Source organism: Balaenoptera borealis, assembly GCF_965194805.1.
Source record: "Balaenoptera borealis genome assembly, chromosome: 17".
Taxonomy (NCBI): Eukaryota; Metazoa; Chordata; class Mammalia; order Artiodactyla; family Balaenopteridae; genus Balaenoptera; species Balaenoptera borealis.
Window position 1 is genome coordinate 1,636,595 of NC_138876.1, and position 20,868 is coordinate 1,657,462.

Here is a 20,868-nt window from a genome sequence, read left to right on the forward strand (position 1 = left end):
CAGGAAGTAGGGTGGGAGAGGCGGTTGACCAGGCTTGGCCAGAAAATGCCTCTGCCTGCCTGGAGGGAGGGCCGCCCCAGGGAAGGGTGGGGGACTTCTTGGGTCTCCCTCTGCTCCTGCACTGTTGGTGTTGGTGACAGGAAAGGGAGAGAGCAGGTGGAAGCCAGGTGAGGAGGAGCTGCCTCCCGTCTCAGGAGTGTGGGTGCTGATGAAATGCCAGCACCTGGCAGCTGCCGCTCCTGGTGGCTCCACCCCCAGGTGACTCAGAGGCTCTAGTGGCTGTCCTTATGCAGCCCTCCTTCCCTCTATCAACCCGTTCACCCTCCACATGCTCCCAGTCTGTGAGCGCTGGGGACAAGTTGACCTGGTGAAATCCTGTTTTCAATCCCAGAAGCCCCACCATCAGCAACATAGATCATGGTGGCTGCCGTCTTAGGCATAATCAGCACCAAAATTACTCTCCAGCACCATCACTACTTCCATCTGCAGCTCCACTAGCACCACCAGCATCAACACCATCACCACCACCACCACCACCACCACCATCACCACCACCACCGTCACCACCATCATCACCATCACCACCACTACCACCATCACCACCATCACCATCACCACCACCACCACCATCACCACCATCACCACCACCATCACCATCACCACCATCACCATCACCACCATCACCATCACCACCACCACCACCATCACCACCATCACCACCACCATCACCATCACCACCATCACCATCACCATCACCACCATCACCATCACCACCATCACCATCACCACCACCACCACCATCACCACCACCGCCACCATCAACACCATCACCATCACCACCACTACCACCATCACCACCATCACCATCACCACCATCACCACCACCACCACCACCACCATCACCACTACCACCACCACCACCATCACCATCACCACCATCACCATCACCATCACCACCACCACCATCACCACCACTACCACCACCACCACCAACAACACCACCACCATCAACACGATTACCATCACCACCACCACCGTCACCACCACGACCACCACCACCACCAACAACACCACCATCACCACCACCACCATCACCACCACAACCACCACCACCACCACCATCACCACCATCACCACCACCATCACCACCACGACCACCACCACCACCATCACCACCACCACAACACTCTCACCATCAACACCAACAGCAACACCATCACCATCACCACCACCACCACCACCATCAGCAGCATCACCACCACCACCACCACCACGACCACCATCACCACCACCACCATCATCACCACCACCACAACACTCTCACCATCAACACCAACACCAACACCAACACCATCACCATCACCACCGCCACCACCACCATTACCACCACCACCATCACCACCACCACCACCATCAGCAGCATCATCACCACCGTCATGACCACCAAGACCTCCAGCTCCATCCACAAAACTGTTACCACCACCCTGGGCTGCCCATGTTCCTGCTCGTCATGGTAACCACCACCATACTCAGTGCCCCCCCCTCCCTTGGGCATGGTGGTGCTGCTGATGGCAGATGAAGGGTAGCAGAGGAGGTGTTCTCAGCTTCACCAGTGACAGGTGGCATGGCTGCCCTTGGGTAATCTACCCATGGAGGGGAGGATCCAGGAATTACAACCAGGAGAGCTGGGTTCAGACACAGTCCCACCCTCACTACATGTGAAGCACTGGCGGCATCCCTTCGCCACCATGAGTTTCAGTTTCCTCATCTGCAGATGCCACCAGGACCCTTGTCCCGCGTCGGGAGCCCAGCAGTCTGAACAGCGGGATGAATACAGAGGCAAACCTAAACCTGCAGTGGTCCCTGCCCCAGCTCTGAGCACCTCACTGTCTCTGACCCGAAACACTGGCCAGCACAGGGCTCACCTCCAGAAGGTGATGGAGGACCCGAGGCAGGGCCCGAGGGTTTTGGTAAGTCTTGTGGGAACATCCCTGGCAGGCTTCTTGCAGTGAGAGCAAGGGAGCAGAGAGCAACTTCTGTGATTGGTCACCATGCCAGGCTGTCACAGAGCATTGAACCGCTGTGAACGTGGGGCCCAGGCAGAACAAGGTGTGTGGCCTATCTCAGAAAGACACAGCCTTCTTGGAAAGAGGACCTAGGATGGAGGGGAATTTGGAGTCTGGTCACAGGATGATTCTGACCTGGTCACACACTAAACCCTGACCCTGGTCACACCCTGAGCCCTGACCCCGGTCCCACTCTGAGCCCTGACCCTGGTCCCACTCTGAGCCCTGACCCTGGTCACATGCTGACCCTGACTTTTGTTACATGCTGAGCCCTGACCCTGGTCATATACTGAACCCTGAGCCTGGCCTCTCACTAAATCCTGACCCTGGTCCCACGCCAAGCCCTGACACCAGCGGTTCACACCACCTGAGTCACTCCTTTCGTATGCAGGGAGTGCATGGTTTGGGTGCATCTTGTCTTTTTTGTTTTTCTTTCAGTTTTTCTTTTGCATGTGGTGCTGGGCATGAATAGGACAAGGGAGGTCAGGGAGCTGGCAAGACCTCGCGCGGGTCACTCCACAAGGACGGTGGTGAGCCCTCTGCAGAAACCCAGCCTTCCAGACCCTGGCCTGGTGCTCTGTGCTACCTTTACCAGGGGGTGTTGCTGGGGGCTCGGGACTTCGTCCACCTGGACCCTCTGCTCCTCGGTACCCTCTGGCTTCCTTCTGTAACAGCCAGAGGATGAGGAAGCCAGCACAGGCCACAGCCCTCATCTGAACACCCCAGGCCAGATGGGCTTGGAATTGGGGACTCCCTGGGTTTAGAGCTAGTACAGTGCATGTGTGAGATTTCACTGAACACCCCAGGGGGAATGCGCTAAAATGTGCATACGTGCATTTAGTGGTTCAAATGAGCTATAACAAGCTTCAGTTTGGGTCAGGTCTTGCTGCCAAATCTCACCAGTTTTGGCTTTTTGAAGGGTTGAGAATTGGACTCAGACACTATGCGCCCTGGTGAAGCACTGGTTCCCGAGCGCTGGCTGTGTGTCACCGGAGGGCTTAGCACCGCCCTCCTGCTGCTGCTGCTGTGGCCACACTTCCCTCCCTCGCTGTTGTCCACTCATGTAGGGCCACTTGCGGTCACTCACGGTCACGGTCACTCAGCCCCTCCCAGCCATGCGTGGTCACCAGTATCTCTCTCCATCCTCGGTCATTCGTGATCACCCATGGTCACTGCGGTCACTCACACAGAGGCAGCACCCACCAAGCCCCTCCCCCATCCCATCTCTACCTGCTGGTGAGGACTCTGGATGGGGGGGTGGGTCACAGGCACATCCACGCCCGGTGAGATTCCCACAAGCTGAGCCCTGAATGGGGAGAGCAAGGCCGCCATGGGAACCCCATGCCAGGCAGTGCCCCCGGCCTTTCAGCTGGGCCTGCCATCGTTTTCATCTTGGATCACATGGTTGGCGGCCCATAATCTCGGGGTGCTGGGGCCTCCAAATGGCCCACCTGCACACCTCCTCTTTGGACAGGCAGCCTCTGTCTGTTGCCTCTCGGAGCCCAGGGGTTCTGTCTGGCGGCTGAGGTCCTGGGGCTCCCCGGGGTGGGGCGCACAGCCTAGGGGAGGGGATCTGCATGGCCGCCCTCCACCCCCCAGCTTGGCAGTTCCCCAGCCAGCTCCCTGCGGCGGCTTCGGCTGCCCCCTGCTGGAAGCACGGAGGAGAGGCGGGACTCCGCACTTGCACTCTCTGGGCGAGCGTTTCAGAGCTCAGGCTCAGAAATGGGCCTGACCGCAGGCGGGGCGCGGTGCCCACTAGGCCTCCCCAGCCCTCCCCGACCCAGGTGGACGGACCGAGGTCAGCAAAGACCACCCCAAGCCCGCCAGGGTGCTGGCTTGCGTGCTGCACAGAGGAGGGCCACACAGTGAGGACGTGGGTTTTTAATTCTTTTTATTGAAGAAAAGAAAAGGAGAGAAAAAATAGATTCCCCACCCCTGCTTCTTCCCGGAGTGGGCTTCTGGTCCTGCCCCTGGGGCGGCGTAGGTGGGAAGGCTGTGCTCTCCGCCTGGGTCTGGGGAGGGGCCCCTGGGCCCTGGGAGGGTGTGGGGGGCTGGCTGCTTCCCGAGGGGTGGGGGGGGTCTAAAAAACGGTGCCAGGCTGGCCAGGCCAAGCAGGCTGGTCCTCTGCCGCAGCAGCTCAGGTGGGCATCCCAGGGATGCTGGCCGCGCCCGGCCTGGCCATTGTCCACGGCTGCCTGCCCGCCCGCCGGGGCCGGGCCGGAGGAGGGCAGAGTCTGAGGCACCTTCGGGCCTCTGCAGCCCTGTGCCCACCGGGGCCGCTGCCTCCTGTCCCGTCTGGCTCTGGTCCCAGCACTGCGGGCCTCTGCCTGGCCGCCCTCCGAGCGCCCTGAGGCCGGGGCGCGGGCCTTGCCCGCCGCCCGTGAGCGTGTCTGTGCCCGTCCTGTGGCGGGAGTGGGCAGAGCAGCATCCCTCCTCCGTGGCCCGGTGCGTGGCCGCCGCCCGCCCACTCAGACCTCGGTCTGGAGGTCGATGATGTCCTGACCCACCAGCGGGATGGTGGCGCCCGACTTCTCCCACTCCACGCTCCGCAGCTCTAGCGGCGATGGCGGCAGCGGCTCCAGCTCTTTCTTCACCCACGCGGGTGGCCCGTGTGCTTTTCGGAGGCTCTCCCAGGGCCGCTTGTTGGGCGTCTGCTGCTTTTCTGGCTGCTGGCCGGCGGGCAGTGGAGGGGGTGAGGGCCCCGACGTAGAGACACAGAGCAGAACAGATGGGGAGTGGAGAAAAGAAGGCGGACAGTGAGGAAGGGACCAGACAGGCAGGTGCGGGTGGCAAGGAGACCCGGCACAGACGGGTGAGCGTGGGCGCAGAGTTTTTCCTGGACCGCGTGAGGGTTGAGACCCCTGCCGTTGGGTGAGTCGGGGTGGCCTGCAGGGAAGGGCAGCTGGAGGCCCCTTCCCACCCAGCACACCCCTCGCTTGGCTGCTGCCCGCCGCTGGGGGGCGGCCTTACCCAGGCTCCTCCAGCCCAGCCACAACCCAGCTTCTAGATGGCCCCCTGGGACAGACCCATCCACCTGCCCTGTCCCTACAGGGTCTAGCATGGGCTGGGTCAGGCCAGTCCTTGGGAAAGGTTGAGTGAAGGAACAAATGAATGAATGAAGTAGGGCCGGAGGAAGGAGAGAAGAGCTTACCTAAGGGCTGTCCCACAGCCCCGCCCAGGCTCCGCCCCTGAGACCCTGCCCCCCTCCCCCCCTCAGCCCCGCCCTCCAGACCTTGCTGTCCGGGCCCGGCGCATCCTTGTCCTTCTCGGCGTGCTGCAACTTCCGGTTCAGGTCCTGGAACATGTCCTGGTGCCGCTTCCGGGTGTGCATGATTTTCTGCAGGGGGAGGAGGGGCGGCGGTCCTGAGCCAGGAGGGGGGCTGCCCTGCCCCGCCCCCGCCCAGCGTAGGCTCTGGGGACTGGCCTCCCCGTCAGGGCGGGGTCCTCCTCCCCAGCCCCTCCTTGCCTGTTGGAAGGCCTGGGCCCAGGTAATTGGGACAGGGGACACCAGGACCCACCTCAAAGTCCAGTTCCGCATAGCGCGATTTCCGCCGCTGTGGGGAGAAGGGGTTTGTGCACGTTCGCAAGCAGTTCCCCCAAATCCCCCAGACCACGAGTTCCTGCCTGAGGAGGAGGGAGGCCAGGGACCCCCTCACCCCTGCCCAAGCCCTGGGAGACACACCTCTGACTACACTGAAGCTATCAGTCTCAGTGCCCAAGCCCCTTGTAGGCCACCCCTGCCCGGAGACACCGGGAGCCCAGCCGGGGCCCTGGAGGAAGAGGGTGGATAGAAAGAAGGGCCACTGGACGTAAGGAAACAGAAGCCCAAGGACCCAGAAGGCAGGGGCAGGTTGTGGGTGAGCCCTCATTCACCTTCTGTGCCACCTTGAGGCCAGTGCCAAGGCTGGGCAAGGGTGTCCAGCTCAGGCGGCCCAGGACACGCTCCCAGGGACAAGGAGACCTGGACACAGGGCCGTGGCACTGCTGGCTGGCCACAGAACTGGTACCCGGGGCTGCATTCATCAGAGGCCATGAGCCAGGAGGTGGGAGCCCGGCCTGGGCAGGGTGGGGCTCCCCGCGGGTGCTGGGCCTGGCTGCTCCCCACCCCTGCCGTCTCTGAGCCCCCGTCCTACAGGCTGAGCAGGGCTCGGGGGGCAACTGCAGGTTGTAGGTTGGTCTAAGGGGGCCTTGCTGCCGTGAGTGCCCAACCATGGAAGGAACTAGACTCAAGCCACTTCAAGTCCAGCTCCGTATCCAGGCCGAAAGCTCTCGAGCCCTTATGTGATGGGTGAGACCACCACCGAGGGCGACCACCTGACAAGTGGCCATTTCAGCACAAGCGCGAGCTCCCAGTCACGGTGGCCCAGCAGGCCCGGGGGTGCGGGGAGCATGGCTGGAGGACAGGTAGGTGCTGCCCCCTCCAGGCAGAGCCCTGCCACTCGCCCGCAGGGGCAGGGGCAGGGGAAGGGGCAGGGACAGGGGAAGGGGCAGGGGCAGGGGAAGGGGAAGGGGACGGGGAAGGGGCAGGGGCAGGGGCAGGGGAAGGGGAAGGGGCAGGGGAAGGGGAAGGGGAAGGGGCAGGGGCAGGGGCAGGGGCAGGGGCAGGGGAAGGGGCAGGGGCAGGGGCAGGGGCAGGGGAAGGGGCAGGGGCAGGGGAAGGGGCAGGGGCAGGGGCAGGGGCAGGGGCAGGGGCAGGGGAAGGGGCAGGGGAAGGGGAAGGGGCAGGGGCAGGGGCAGGGGAAGGGGCAGGGACAGGGGAAGGGGAAGGGGCAGGGGCAGGGGAAGGGGAAGGGGACAGGGAAGGGGCAGGGGCAGGGGAAGGGGAAGGGGAAGGGGAAGGGGAAAGGGAAGGGGCAGGGGAAGGGGAAAGGGAAGGGGCAGGGGAAGGGGCAGGGGAAGGGGAAGGCAAGCCCTCCCCTGCACAGGCCTCAGGTTCCCTTCCTGCCAACAGGACTCGTTCCGACAGGGGTGATGCCGGCCCCCGGGCTTCCCAGGCCTGGGCTCCCTGAGGCTGGCTGCCAGCCCCACCTGTGGAGCCACCGCCCAAACCCGCAGTGCCCACAACGCACCTGTCGCTTGTCCGCTAGCCCCCCAGGCTGCCCTTACCTCCAGGGAGCTCACAGACAAGGTGGAGACGTTCTCATTCTTCGTCCCGGCCCCCGTGCTGGGCCCTGGGTGGGCAGCGGGCTCCCCGGGCTCCCCCAGGCTGGGGGGCGCCGACTCCAGGGTGGGGGGCGGGGGCAGGGGCTGCTGAGGCGGCGGGGGCGGCGGGGGCGGGGGCGGGGGGGGCTGGGCGGGGGGCGCCTCGGGGGGCTGGCGGGAGGGCGGGCTGCGGGCGGGGAGGCCGGCGTCGGGCGCCATGTTGAGGTGGATGAGGCGAGTCTGGGGCATCTGGTCGATGTGGATGCTGTACTTGGGCTCCTCCTGGGGCTTGGGCCGCAGCACGGCTGCAGCCGTGGGCAGGATCACGTAGCTCGTGTCCAGCGCCTTCTCCTGGGCTCGGCTCAGCTCCGAGTCCAGCTTCCTGAAGATGTCCCCGTCGCCGACGAAGGACGACTTGGGCGCCCTGTCCTTCTTGAGGGTCAGCGAGTGGTTGGGGAAGTCGGGCAGGGGGCCGCCCGGGCAGCGGGGCGAGCCGTGCAGGTGCAGCTTGGACACGTTGGCCGGCAGGCTGTTGAAATTGGGGGGCGCCTTGGCGTGGGCCAGCTTCAGCTTCTCTTCCTCGGGCAGCGACGGTCGCTTGAGCGTGCCCGTGATGGTAGCCGTGCGGCAGGCTGCAATGTCTTTGTTCAGCACTGCGGGGACAGGCGAGGGCGGTCAGGGCGGCCGGAGGCGGAGGGGGCTCCGGGTCCCGCTGGGTCTGACCGGCTGGCGGATCTGGGCACCCGCCCTGTGCTCGGTGCTGCAGCAGCTGGTGCTTCTCTGTCCTTTCAAACAAGGCTGGGACGCAGGGGTGCCTCTCTGTCCTCCCCACAAGAGGACAAATGACCTCCACCCACAGTAGCTGGGAAGGGCAAGTGAGAGGCGGCCCGGGCCGCCTGGAAGTGTGGGGACCCAGCCCCTCGCTGCGGGCGGGACAGGCGTTCCCGGGGGCCCAGCCTCTCTTCTGTTCAGCAGTGGGGACCAGGCTGCCTGGCCCTCCGACCTGGGCTCAGGCTTGCCCACCGCCCGGCTCGCCCCTGCCCGTCAGTTCAGCCTCCACTGGCCTGCAGAGGGCCCGGAGCTGCAGCCCACAGCCCCCTCGGGGCTGACCCTCTGGAACCCCTCCCCATGCGGGCACTGCTGGGTGGACAGGCTCCCACGTCACAGCCTCGCCCGGCCGCCAGCGCTCAGCAGCTGCTCCCCGCAGCCCACCTCCTCAGCACACACCCTCCGAGCTGCCCAGGCCGCCGGTCACTTGCCCGCCCTGGTCCTCCTAATCCGCCTCCCCGATGGCCAGGGGTCTCGGGCCCCTTCTCTTCTCCACCCTCCGGATGCCAACACCAGCACCCAGGTCTGCAGTCCTGCTCTGCCCCCAGTCCCCATGGCCCAACGAACCTACCATCTTCCCTGCCAAACCTGCTTCCCGCCCCTTGCATCAGGGTCAGGGTCAGGGTCAGGAAAGCCTGCTTCCCTCGCTGCCCCTCCCTCGTGTGTCCCTTCCCTCCGGCCGTCTACGTCAAAGCCAGCGTTGAGGCCTGTGGGCCTTCCCTGCTCAGGTCCAGCTGCAGGCCTCCTGTGCGCTCGCCGGGGCCCCCAGCTGCTCTGTGCTGGTCCCTGCCCTCTGTCCACCCAGCACCTGGCTGTGTCTGTGGTCCCCACCCACAGCTGCCAGCCACTCGCTCCTCTCGAGGCCAAGGGCCAGGCTGGGCCATGTTACTAATGAGGAAGGAACTGGAGGCTCAGAGAGGCCGGTACTACACAGGGCTGGGCCCAAGCCCCCAAAGGCCCCTAAGTCTTGGGGTCACCTCTCCTCTCAGGGAGGTTGGCTAGAGCACACAAGACTAAGATGGGGCAGAAAGGATGCTCTGTTCACCTCTCGTCCAGCCCAAGCCAGAGGTCACCTCCTCAAGGAAGGCTCCCTGGGGTCCACCTGGCAGCAGCAGACACTCCCCACCCAGGGCTGTAAGCCCCTCCCCGTGGCTATCTCTAGAAAAGATGCTCCACAAATATCTGACAGACCAGAGGAACCAAAACCAGTTAGTCGTCCACAGCCCCAGACGCTGCCTTTCACTGCCCCAAACACCTGACTCATAAAGAAATGATGTCTGGACAGCTTCCTTTTATTAGGCAATTGATTCCCTTTTTGCACTTGCTTCCAGGAAGCTCATGGCTAGCCTAGGGCTCAGCAGTGGGTCCTTCTCACTGTTTTCCTCCTGCTTCCACTAACAGCCCCCAATCTGAAAGCTCGACCAACCCCTCCTCCATGGTTGGAGTAACAGTGAAGAAAAGGAGGCAACACAGAACATGGGCCCTTGAGGGAGGGCAGGCAGGGTGGGGGAGGGGTGGAGGAGGGGCAGGGGGGCAGGGCAGCTCCGGGACTCACAGAGCTGGCCCAGCCTCACTGCCCCTACAAGGAGGCTGGAGGGCTGAGGGCTAGGGGCATGCTGAGGGAGAGGAGCAGGCCAGGGCTGGGGCGGGGGAGGCCCCAGGTGGTTCCTTCCAGCGCTAAGGGCTCCACCACCGCTGGACGTCCCGCGCACCTGCCAGGCCTGAGCCCCAGGACAGTCCTCTGGAGGCTTCTGCTCCTGCCCCACAGACCTGCCAGCAGCCTCAGGGGAGCGGCTGAGGGATGGGGGGCATGGAGGTGGTTGGCGGGGGTGGGATGAGGAGGAACAAGCAGACAAGCAGACAGACGCACGGAGAAAAGAAAAGGCAGTGGGCCCGGGGAAGGGCCACCTGTCGCTCTCACCTGTCAGGCGCTCACCTGATCTACAGGCCAGATCCACGTCCTTCTCAAAGTCGGTCTGCAAGGCAGAGACGGGGCAGAGTGAGCCCGAAGGCGAGCGGGCAGGGCTGGGCTGCTGTCCCGCGCACCACGCTGCCTGCAGGCTGCGGGCAAGGGCCGCCCTGGAGCTGCAGCCACACCTCGGAGGGGCGCGTGTGATGCCGTGTGTGTGCGCACACGCGCACGCTCCTGAGGGCCAAGGGTGTCCACAGGCTCAAGGGTGCCCGTGGGCTGACGTGTTCACCCAAAGCGAACCCCTACGTGACCCTGTGCGCCACGTGTGCACAGCTGTGGGCATGTGAATGTGCACGCCCGTGTGAGCACGCTCTCCCTCCGGTGCATCCGTGGATTAGGCACAGCTCACTCATGCCCTTGGCCTCAAGTCCCTCCAATGGGACACACAGAGGGCCCCACGCCAGAGCCCCTGCTGCCCAGGCCACCACTCACTGATGTGCCGGGAGGGGGGCCTGTCCCACGTCACCCCTTTGGTCCTCACCACAGCCCTGGGGACGAGGAAATGGAGGCCAGCTGGCCCAGCAGAGGCAGAGTGGGGTCGGGACGCAGATGTCCAGTGCCAGGGTGGGACCAGCTGCCCCTGGAGCAGGGCCCGTGGCCCCTGCTGCAGCACCTGCCCTGTCCCAGGCTAGGAGGTGGGGGAGGCAGAAGTGGGTGACCTTGGCCCCGCCCTCAGGGAGCTCGGCCGGTTGGGAAACACAGCTCGGGCCACCCCAGGCTGGGCGGTGGCCTTCTCCAGGGACTGTGGGGCCTCAGGGGATGGCGGGGCCCTTAGTCAAGCCTGGAAGTTCCTTCCTGGCAAACGCAGACATCAGGTTGTCGGGAAGATTGCAAGATCTTTGCCCAGAGGTCAGGGATCAGGCCAGGAGAAGTGTCAGGAGGTCCAGAACCTGGCTTCCTCCCACCGTGGGCCCCTACCTCACCCTTGAAAACGCTTCCCTGAGCGTGGCCGCTGGCTGCTGCCAAGGCCCTGCCTGTGACCCTCACAACCATCATGAGGTGGCCAGCACCCTAAAGACTGAAGGAGCACCTCCCACCTGCCAGGGGGCACCTAGCAGGCGGCAGGCACCAAATGACAGCACAGGGAATTCCCCCAGGACGTTACCAAGATCTGAACAGGTGGCCTGATGGGGGTCAGGGAGGGCTGCCTGGAGGAGGCGACACCTACAAAGTGGGCAGCAGGAGCAGACAAGGGTGTGCAGTACCTGGGGCTGGACAGTGTGTGTAATGCCAGAAGACCAGGGAGTCAGGTTCTTAGAGGATCTGGTTGAGGACAAGGCCATGGTGGGGTGGGGGGTGAGTGGACAGGCTAGGGCCCGTCCCAGGTGGAGGGCAATGAGAAGTGTGGAAGACATACAGAGGTGGAAAGGAGCCGAGATGAGGGCCGGACACCCAGAGAGTGGTGTCTGGCCAAAGGGCACAGCTGGTACCAGGGGGTAAGCTTGGGGTAGATGCCAGCCCCGCCCAGATCCCTTGTCAATTGGACCCTGTCCATCCCCAAACCCTGGACTGGGGACTTCACCTCGGCGAGCCTCCGTTTCCCCAACCTTAAACTGGGCTCAGAGGTCCTCCTAATTGGGCTGCTGGAGACACCCAGTGGGGGTGCCAAGCAGGGGCAGCCTGTGTCCCGGCCCCGAGCCCTACCATGAGCTGGGCGTGGCCATTCTGGAAGGAGCCCCCCGAGTCCCCGTTGCCCTCCTCCTGGCGATCCACCACGCGGCACTTCACAGCGTCCTGGACCTGGGGAGGGAGAGCAGAGGCGGTCGACGGCCAGCCCGCCCCCCGTGACCGCGATGCCAGGAAGGTGAGGCCGAGTCCCACCAGGGCGGCATTTCAGCGAGGGGCAGCCCTGCCCCGGATGCACACGGGCCCACGGGCCGTGGGGAAGGGCCTGCAGTGGGGGAGGGGGTGCTCCCAAGGGCACAGGCTCATCTGCTGGAAAAGGGACAGCGGCTCGGGGAAGCCTTGCCAGCAGCCAGCCTTGGGGCCCAGCCTCTCCTCTGACCTCTGAGATCCTCTCTATGCCCGTTTTGGGTGAAAACTCCAAAACATAGAGCTCTGGGCCCCTGAGAATACGCTGCAGGCCCTCCTGGCCGGAATCTCATTAAGAGCCCGCCGTTGGCCTAAGTGGGTCACCTGGTGTCCAGACCTGTCCTGAGTCACCATGACCTGCACATCCCTGAATGTCCGGGGCAAGCTGGGGTCAGGCCCCCACTCCCTTACCACTGAGAGCGGCGTGCTCCATCAAAGGGAAATGAACAATCACGGCCTCGGACTTTTCAGAGGGGACAGTAAGGGAGGCTCCAAGTGAGGGGCCACGTGAGCAGCCAGCCCAGAGCTGGTCAACAGAAAGGAGCCGCCAGAGGAGGAGGAGGAGGAGACCCGCTTATCCAGGGATGCTGCTGGTCAATGCGGGCAAGAGCCACGGGCGGCACCTCCACCTGCCATGGACAGCGCCAGGCACCGGGGGCAGCAGTGAGCAAAGTGCCTGTCCTTGGGGAGCCCATGCTTCAGAGGTCACGGAGGGAAGCAAAGGGAATAAACGAAGGTGCAGGCTGCTAAAGCACGGAGGGTGGGGTGGGCTGAGCACAGAGGGCTTCCTGGAGGAGGCGTCTTGAGTGAAGGTGGGGAGAGCTGAGAGGAGGGCTCCCAGTAGACCCACCACGGACCCCCGGACTTGTTCCCACTCACCCTGGCCACTGAGCCTGTGCTGCTGTGAGGGACTTGGTCAGAGGCAGGGCCAGGGTCTTGCTGGCCTCAGAGCCCCAGACACTCAGAGCACACCCACCACAGGTGTGCCTTCCTCCCATCCTTGCACCCGCTGACCCGGCCGGCAAACACCTGCTAAGCCTTGCCACGTGCCCAGCAGGGGTGGGCCTCCACCCAGGGGACGGCAGACATGAAAGCACGTCCTCCGCTGGCCTGAACAGCAGCTGAGGTTCCCCGATGCCTAGTGTCCCCACTCTGCCCCCCTCAGGACATCCAGGCTCTTCTAGCACAGACGAGGACCCTGCTTGTCCACCTGCTGGAACGGTCCGTGCCCACGGGGCCGGCCTCTGTCTGCCCCTCCTGGCCCATCTTCCCCAGCACGGCTGAGCCGGCCCAGGTGGCAGGGCCCCTGAGCACGGCCCCTGCACACAGGACCCTGGAGCTCATAGAGGGCAGATGGAGAAGTCTGGCCCGCGTGTCCTCTGGCCCAGCCCCCGCGTCCATGCTGGCGCCCAGCAAGCCCTCCCTCTGCACCTCTTGTTCTCGCTCGGGGCTCCTTCACCCGGCTCCACCTTCTAATCGCTTTCCGATTTCTACCTTCCCTCCTTTCAGGTACACGGCCTCTGTTTGTCCCATCCACTGAGCATTTCCATTTCTGCTCTTGTGTTTGTAATTCCTACAGGCTCTCTTTCCGTTCTCGGGGTGTCCTTTTGTCCCAGCTGCCGGTCTTGCTTCACCGAAGCGAGGCAGCTGAGAACCCCGAGCCTGAGTCAGCCCCCCTCCCCCCCGTCTGTCCAAGGGGAGCAGGCAGTAGCTGCTTCGGGGGGCTGTCCTGAGACTCCCTAATGCGAGGAGGTCGGGGGCCGGGGGTACGAGGGCGTCAACGTGGGTCTGTGAGGTCCCCTCCTCCTGGGTCGTCTCCGTGGCTCCGGTGCTGGCGGATCCGCGGCTTTCCCGGGGAGGCGCTCCTCAGGTCCTCAGGACTTGAGAGTGGACGCTCGGGACCGACTGGACATTTGCAGGTGGTGGAAACGCCGTTTCCACATGAGAAACGTCAGGTCTTCACTCCTCCTGTCTTTCCTGCAATGGGAGCCCCTGGAGAGGGGTGGCCCGTCTCGCCCAGGTGTGAGCCGGGGGGTCTCAGCTGTTCCCAGCGTGGCAGCCCCATCTCCAGCTGTGCAGGCCCCCCGGCCAGGGCCCTGGTGTCCACCCCCTGGACGGGAAGTTTCAGGTGGGGGAGGCTGGGTGGGCAGCGCCGCCTCAGCAGACAGATGACCAGTCGTCCACTCCAGACTCTCCCTCAGCACCCGGGGACGCTCCGGCCTCATGCTCCTCGGCTGCCCCGTGCTCCCCCCTGCTCTCCCCACAACCCTGAAGAGGGCTCCCACGTGCCGACATCCAGAGACATGGTTTTTCACATTCCCACCCGCCTCAGATAGGGGCCCATCCCGAGTCTCTGCTACCGGCCAGGGGGCAGTCGGGATGGTTTGGTAAAAACCTTCTCTTGCACCTCCTGGAGAAGCCCAGAAAACGCCAGAACGGGAGTCTCAGCTGCCACGAGAGCTGTTCCCACTTCCGGCGGCTACCATGCCCCTGGGCCCCGGGAGGACAGAGCCTACCCGCTACCTCGGTCTGAGCCAGCGCGGGGCACCAGGGCGTCTTCTAGAAGAAGCTGTCACCTTAACGAGTGACCGTTCCCAGCAGCCCTGGCCGCGTGCTGGACCCCAGTCCAGCCTTGCGGAAGAGTCCCGGCCCAGGAAGCGGCCCCTCCCCGCTAGCCGGCCTCCTCCCAGAACCGTCCCGCCGCGGCACGTGGGGAGGTGGCGCCTGGAGCAGGCTGACCGCCCGCCCGCCGGCCCACCTCTCTCCGCAGGATGCAGTGCACCATCACGATGACGAAGCCCTCCAGCGAGTCGAAGACGGCGAAGAGGATCTGGAAGAGGGCGGATCGGCGGTCGGTGACAGCAAGCACGGCCGACATCCAGGTCAGCGCCAGCAGCGGCAGCACCACGCAGGAGCTCCACAGCGATGCCCTGCGGACGGGACGGCGGGCGGGCGGCATCAGGGCTGCCCTGGGCCCTGCCGCCCACGCCCTGCCCCTGGGAGGGGCCACCCAGGCCGGGACCCGGCCTCAGCCCAACTCCCTCACCGGGGCCGGGGCCGGGGCCAGGCTGCCCGTCCCACCTGGGGCACGTACGTCTCCCTTGGGGCCCCACGGGGCCTTCCCTGCCCTGGGCTGCATCCTCTCCTCCCCATCCCCTTAGAGACCCTCTCCCACTCAGCCCTGACGCCACCTCTCCTGGGGAGCGGAGTTCCGCCCCAACACCCCCAGCCCGAGGGCCCCCAGGGCGGCTGGGGACTCAGGACGGCGGTCCCAGTGGGCTGGGCAACAGTGAGGGCGGGGGCGAGATCTCTGGAACACGAAGGTTCCTGACTGTCCAGGAGGCCCCATGGAGCGAGGCACACTGGAGGGAGGGGGAGAGCTGGGGGAAGGGGAAGAGGTTTCTCCTCCCAGAGCCCTCAGGCCCCCAGCCGGGGTCCAGGGCCAGAACTGCAAGATGGCCACAGGGGAGGGCGTTTGGTGAGGCCTCTGACTCTGGACAGAGAGAAGGGGGGGTGGGGGGAAACCAGAGAACTCCTCAGGGAGAAGGAAGGAGGAAACCTGTGAGGAAAGATAGATGACAGACAGACAGGGCCAGGCGGGGAGGGCATGGGGCGGACAGACAGACAGACAGGAACAGAGACGACAGGTGCTTCCTCCTCTTGGCGGGCCCTGCTCTGACCTCCCCAGGGGAGGACCTGCCCTTGCTCCGAAGCCTTTGCCCCTTCTTCCAAGGAGTCCTCCAGGAGCACCCCCAAGGCAGGCATGGCCCTCTGCAGCCGGCCCCTCCCTGCACCACCTACACACGTGGCCACTCTGAGCCTGTCTCCTGGTCCGCACAGCAGGGACACTATGCCGATCAAGGGGCTGCATGGGGACAGAACGCACCAGCAGGAGGCCTGGAGTACAGTATCGGGAAACCTGCCTGACCCACCCCAACCCCGTCCCCGCCGCTACCACCACTCTCAGGGCCACTGCGGCCTGAGGACCACAGCCAGGGTCAGCTCTGCCCCCCGGGCCGGTGACTGCCTGCAGGGGCTCCCGGCCTTCCTGCCACTATCACCAGGGGTGGGGGCATCAGGACCCCCTCCTCCCTCATGGATCACCCTGGTCACAAGGAGAGGCAGGAGCAGGGGGGGCAGAACCTCGGGGAGGCCACCAGGAAGGAGCTGGGGGCACCGGGGCTGGGGGGAGACAGGCTGGGGTCCGGCCAGATCAAGGACCCCCCCAACCAGCGGGGCCTTGACCGGGGTGGGGGCAGAGGTCCCCCCCAGACAGTACACTCTGTTTCTCCACCCTCTCCAGCCTGGCTCAGCCACTGAAGCCGCTCCACCCCTGCAACTGGACCTGCAAGGGGCCCAGCCCCGCGGGGAACTTCTGCCCTCGTGCCCCCTAGGCAGGGCCCTGGGCCTCACGTCCTCCCCCATCTCCTCCTCAGCTCGTCTCTGTGACCGGGCCCCCCCATCCCAGGGCCAGCCCCGTATCTCCTCCAGGACGCAGCCTCTAACCCTGCCCCTCCCAAGGCCTGCCCCCGCTCAGGAGATGGCTCTCCGGCCCCCTGCCCGGCGGCTCAGGCCAGAGCCAAGGGTCACCCTGAAGCACCCACGCCTCTTCCCTGGGCACAGCACGGGCTCCAGAACTAGACCTCGGACCGCTCTCCTCGCCTCCCCTCCCAGGGCCCTGCTGCCCCCCGGCACTGAGGACAGTGAGCCAGGCGGAGGCCTCCCGGGGGGAGGGTACCTGCACCTGCGGGCGTTCTCCCCTCCATACCTGCTGTGCCGCAGCTGGCACAGGGCCTGAGAGGAGGGGGCCTTCCCGTGACGGCAGCCCGGGCCTCAGTGCCCCCACCATGGCAGGTGGGGCGCTGCAGTCTGTCTCCTCCCTTCCAAAGCAGGCCTGCTCTGGCCAGAGCCCTGGACACAGCTCCCCGTGTTCCGAGCAAGAGGCGCAGGCCTCCCCCAGCGCAACTTCTCATCCCAGTGTGAGGCACCTTCCCCTGGGCCGAGGCCTGGCATTTACTGCCTGATGCTGCAGCAGGCTGGCAGACGGCCGGGGCTTGGGGGCCCGTAAATTACTCAAATTCTTGCAGCCCAGCCTCTGCAGTTCCTGAAACATTTCTGCAGAGGGCCTCGTGGAGGGGTCACGCAGGTCCAGGCGTGACTGCTGGGGAGGACAGGAGGCGGGCGGGGGAGAGCCCGGCAGCTGCACCACCCGCCCCCCTTTGGAAACTCAGATGCCTCTGGGGGAGGGGCTTTGAGTGTGGATGGGGGCGGGGGGCGGGCAGGGCCGCTGGGAGGCTGTGTCCTCCACCCCACAGGCCTGTGTGTGTAACAAAGGAGACCCAGGGCGTCTGGGCCGTGGACCCCAGCACGGAGGAGCAGCCGCCCTCCCGGAGGTTTCTGGCTCCACCGGACGAGTCCCCACCCCGGAACCGTGTCCACCTCTGCTCACTTGCTCCCCGCGGCCAGGAGTACCCTCGCCACGGGGCCTCTGAATCCCAGGAAGCAAACACGAGGGGCCCAGGGGACCTGTGGGTCTGGGGACAAGACGACCACTTGCAGGTCATCTGAGCCAAGGTCCCTCCGGATTTGGCATCCACCCTGGACCCCGGGCCGCACTGGCCCTGCCCCGCTCACAGACCCCTGGTGGCGGCCCAGGGTCAGCAAACAAGCCAGCTGCCCCAGCACGTCCTGTTTCCAAGGCCGCGCCTGCCTCTCGCACTCATGTTCAAATTCATGACCGACACGCACACGCACACACGCCACACTCCTGCACAGTCACGCAGGGCACTGCGACCCCAGCGTGACCACACGCTGACGACGGCCACCAGCTGACCGTGTTCTCGCGGCCCGAGGCCTGGCCCGGCTCCCTGCCCTCCGGTCAGTCTGGTACCGCGAGGCCCCGGAGGATGGAAGGGGGGAGCCTGGCCGGGGAGGGGTGGGGGCAGGGCAGGAAACGAGGTGCCAGAGCATGGGGAGGGCGGGCAGGGGCTGCCGAGGCCCCCCAGGGTGGACGGCAGAGATGACAGAAATGACAGAAAAAGCTCAAAACAAACAAAATGTAACTGAGGCGAGCAGAGCCCGGCGGGCGGGCGGACGGGCGGGCGAGGAGCGGCACTAACATGGCGTTACTGGCGGCTTCGGAGGTGGCGTCGGCCGCAGAGAGGGCTCCACACTCGGCACATTTGAGGGCGCGCCCGAGGGGGGCCCGGGGCAGCTGACTGCAAGTGAAATTAAAAGACTGAAACGAAAGCAAAACTGTCCTCGCAGACACTGGGGGGGGGGGGCTGGGGGCGGGGACAGCAAAAGCAACCAGGTGGCCTCCAGCCCGAGCCTCCCCGGCCGGGGACGGGGTCCCGGGGCGCTGCGGGCGGGGACGGGGTCCTCGGGCCTCTTTGCACCTGACGCACCCGGAGCCCGGCGGGGGCAGGGGTGGAGAGCGGGGTGCCGGCTCTGTGGCTGGACGAGGCCGGCCTGAGGGCAGGGCAGGGCTGGGACCGTGTGCGTCCACGTCCAGCGGGAGGGTGGGGTGACACTATCCGCCCACATTCACACAAAAAAGCAGGACACCTCGGCGCAGCCACTGTCCCTTCCCTCTGGTCCGCCCACATCTGGTCTGACCAGGCACTGCCCCCGCCAAGGAGCGAGGGATTCGCCAGACAGTCAACGGGGGCATCTGTGAGCTACCTGGGCAGTGGCCTCCCCGCCAGCCCTGAGCGTGTGTGCCCGTGCGTGTGGGCACAGAGAGCGCGGGGTGCCTCCTGTCTGGGTGGGGGCAGGGCTGCTGCAGCCTCACGGGTGGGTCCACGCGAGCTTCCGAGCCGTGGCACCGCTGCACCTGGGGAAGGGGCCCGGCGGGGCAGGCGGCCGCCCAGACACACTGGGCTCTAATTCAGCAGCCCAGCCCTGCTCCACCAGCCACTCCCAGGCCTCAGCCTCGGTCTGCTCAGCTGTGAAGCGGGAACAAGACAGCAGACCCTGCCTCAGGAGTTACTGCAGGGAGCAAAGGAGACAGTGCTGCAGGGTGGGCGCGCCGTGCACCCCGGGGCCGCCTCCGTGTGTGACCCACTGTTCCGGGAGCACGTGTGGGTGGCAGTGTGGGCTGGGCTGGGCTCGGGGGGCGAGCCTGCCAACCCCCACTTCCCAGACTCAGAGAAGAGGCCCAGAGAGTGTAGGACCCAGGCCCACAGACGGCCAGGACGGGCTCCCAGCCACTGCAGGCTCTCCAGGGCCACACTCCTCCCCCAGAGCAAGTTTCTAACCAGGACAGAACCCACCAGGGACCCAAGGGGAAGGATTCCAGAAGCTTTTGTTCAGGGGGGAAAGCAAGAGCAGGAAGAGAGGGGGAGGGAGAGAGACAATGAGAGAGACAGAGACCGAGCAGGACTGGCACGGAGGGGAGGTGGAGGAGCGGGTGGGGACCCCCACGCAGACACCAGCCAGGGCAGAGGGACAGACAGAGCAGCGGGCAGAGGCGAGGTGAGGACGGCTCAGCGCTGGGGCAGGAGAGAGGGGGCCTGTCCCAGCCCACAGTTGGCCCCCATCCGTGATGGCAGGGCTGCCGAGACCAGGGGGCTCCTGTCCCCCGGCAGCCGGAGGAGAAGCACCCTTCCAAGCCTGCTCCTCCCCCAGGGCTGGGCACCCAGCCACTCAGGACCGCCCACCTGGTGCTGTGTGCCCTCTGGCCAGGCACTGCCCTCTCTGAGCTCAGGCTCCCAGGTAGGAGGAACATCCGGCCCGGCCCCTGCATTGTCCCCATGCTGAAGGCATCACAAGGATGGGCAGGCCACATCCTGGTTCAGGGTCACCCAACCCCACGGTGGGGAAGGGAGAAGCCTGGGGCACCCTCCCACCACTCTGGTGGGCCTGGGGTCTCCAAAAGCAATCAGTTTCACCATTTCTCAGAACTTACGGAGTCCCTGCTCTGTCATGGGGCAGATGGGGAAACTGAGGCGCAGAGCAAGGCGGGGCTGGCCACGCAGCTCTCTGCGCCTCCGTTTCCTACTTGCTTGGGAGGGGTGTGGGGCTCGAGGGTAGCTGGGCTCTGGGTCGTTTCGACCCCGGGTGGGGAGTGGCGTGGCGGCCGGTCCTACCCTGCCCGCTCCTTCAGCTTCTTGTCAGTGATGCCGTCCTTGGAAACGAGCTTGTTAAACACCAGGATCCCGATGACCATGTTCACCTGCAGGGCAGGGAGGAGCGGCTGTGGGGGGCGCCCTGGGTCAGGAGATGGGCTCCAGGGAGGAGGCAAAGCCCCTCGGGCACTCTGCCGGCTGCCCTCACACTCGTCCCTTTACCCCGCCGTCTCCTTCCAGAGCCCCAGCCGCTAGGTGGGGTTCTCTGTGCCACACTGTCCCCCCACCACCCCGCCCAGGGCTGGGCACTGCGGCTCGAGCCTCCCACGTGACGGGTCCCCAGGTCCATGGCCATCCCCACTGGGGTCGGCAGTTTATGAAGCTGGGATTCCATCTGGGATGGAGTCCAGAGGTCAGAGGCCGGGCTGGGGTCACCGTGAGCCTGCCCCTGCCCAGAGTGGGACTGACCAGGGCAGTCAAACACGCGAGCAGGCTGGCCGAGCCGCACTGCTGGGGCACTTGGCCCACTCAGACCACAGGAGGGACCTCAGGGGACCTCCAGTCCAGCCGCCGCCCACGCCCAGGCCCGCCCCACGTCCCCCCCTTAGCGTCCCTGCGACTCGTGCGCCTTCCGCACACGAGCTCGCCCAGCTCAAGCCGGACCTGACGCCACCTCAGGACACCTCCTGCCTGGCTCTGCCTCAACCACATGCTCTCCGCACCGCGCAGCCCTTTAGGGACCTTAACTCGGGGCCGCCACCCCACAGGCGTCTTCCCTCAACCCCGCCGCCGCTGGGCACCTGCCCCTGGAAGTGCTTCTGGGTGTTGAGGCTTGTCTCCGGCTGCTCAGACTGCCGCCTCTGACAGAGAGAGGCTGTCCCCAGCGTCCCAGCCATCCACCTCCTCCACGGCCCGCAGGCGCTGGTCTCCCCTTCCCTCTGGCCTCCTCGCCTGGGCGGAGGCGGCTCCCAGCTCACAT

At 65.5% G+C, this 20,868-nt stretch overlaps 1 protein-coding gene across 6 annotated transcripts in view; it reads right to left on the minus strand.

The window, feature by feature from the left end:
* Positions 1 to 3,936: 3,936 nt before the first annotated feature.
* The window catches only part of ADGRB1 (adhesion G protein-coupled receptor B1), an 83,157-nt gene continuing 66,225 nt past the window's right edge, over positions 3,937 to 20,868 (minus strand). The window contains exons 24-32 of one of the 6 annotated variants that reach the window (XM_082364592.1): positions 19,911 to 19,996; positions 17,940 to 18,038; positions 14,579 to 14,750; positions 11,653 to 11,748; positions 9,973 to 10,012; positions 7,173 to 7,861; positions 5,585 to 5,620; positions 5,299 to 5,403; positions 3,937 to 4,735 (exon numbers count right to left, since the gene is read on the minus strand). In XM_082364592.1, coding sequence (XP_082220718.1) covers positions 4,535 to 4,735; positions 5,299 to 5,403; positions 5,585 to 5,620; positions 7,173 to 7,861; positions 9,973 to 10,012; positions 11,653 to 11,748; positions 14,579 to 14,750; positions 17,940 to 18,038; positions 19,911 to 19,996 — 1,524 coding nt within the window. In that variant the 3' untranslated portion in view covers positions 3,937 to 4,534. Of the gene's footprint in view, positions 4,736 to 5,298; positions 5,404 to 5,584; positions 5,621 to 7,172; positions 7,862 to 9,957; positions 10,013 to 11,652; positions 11,749 to 14,578; positions 14,751 to 17,939; positions 18,039 to 19,910; positions 19,997 to 20,868 lie in introns of all 6 variants that reach the window. The other 5 variants (XM_082364590.1, XM_082364591.1, XM_082364593.1 and 2 more) reach the window with 5 other exon arrangements.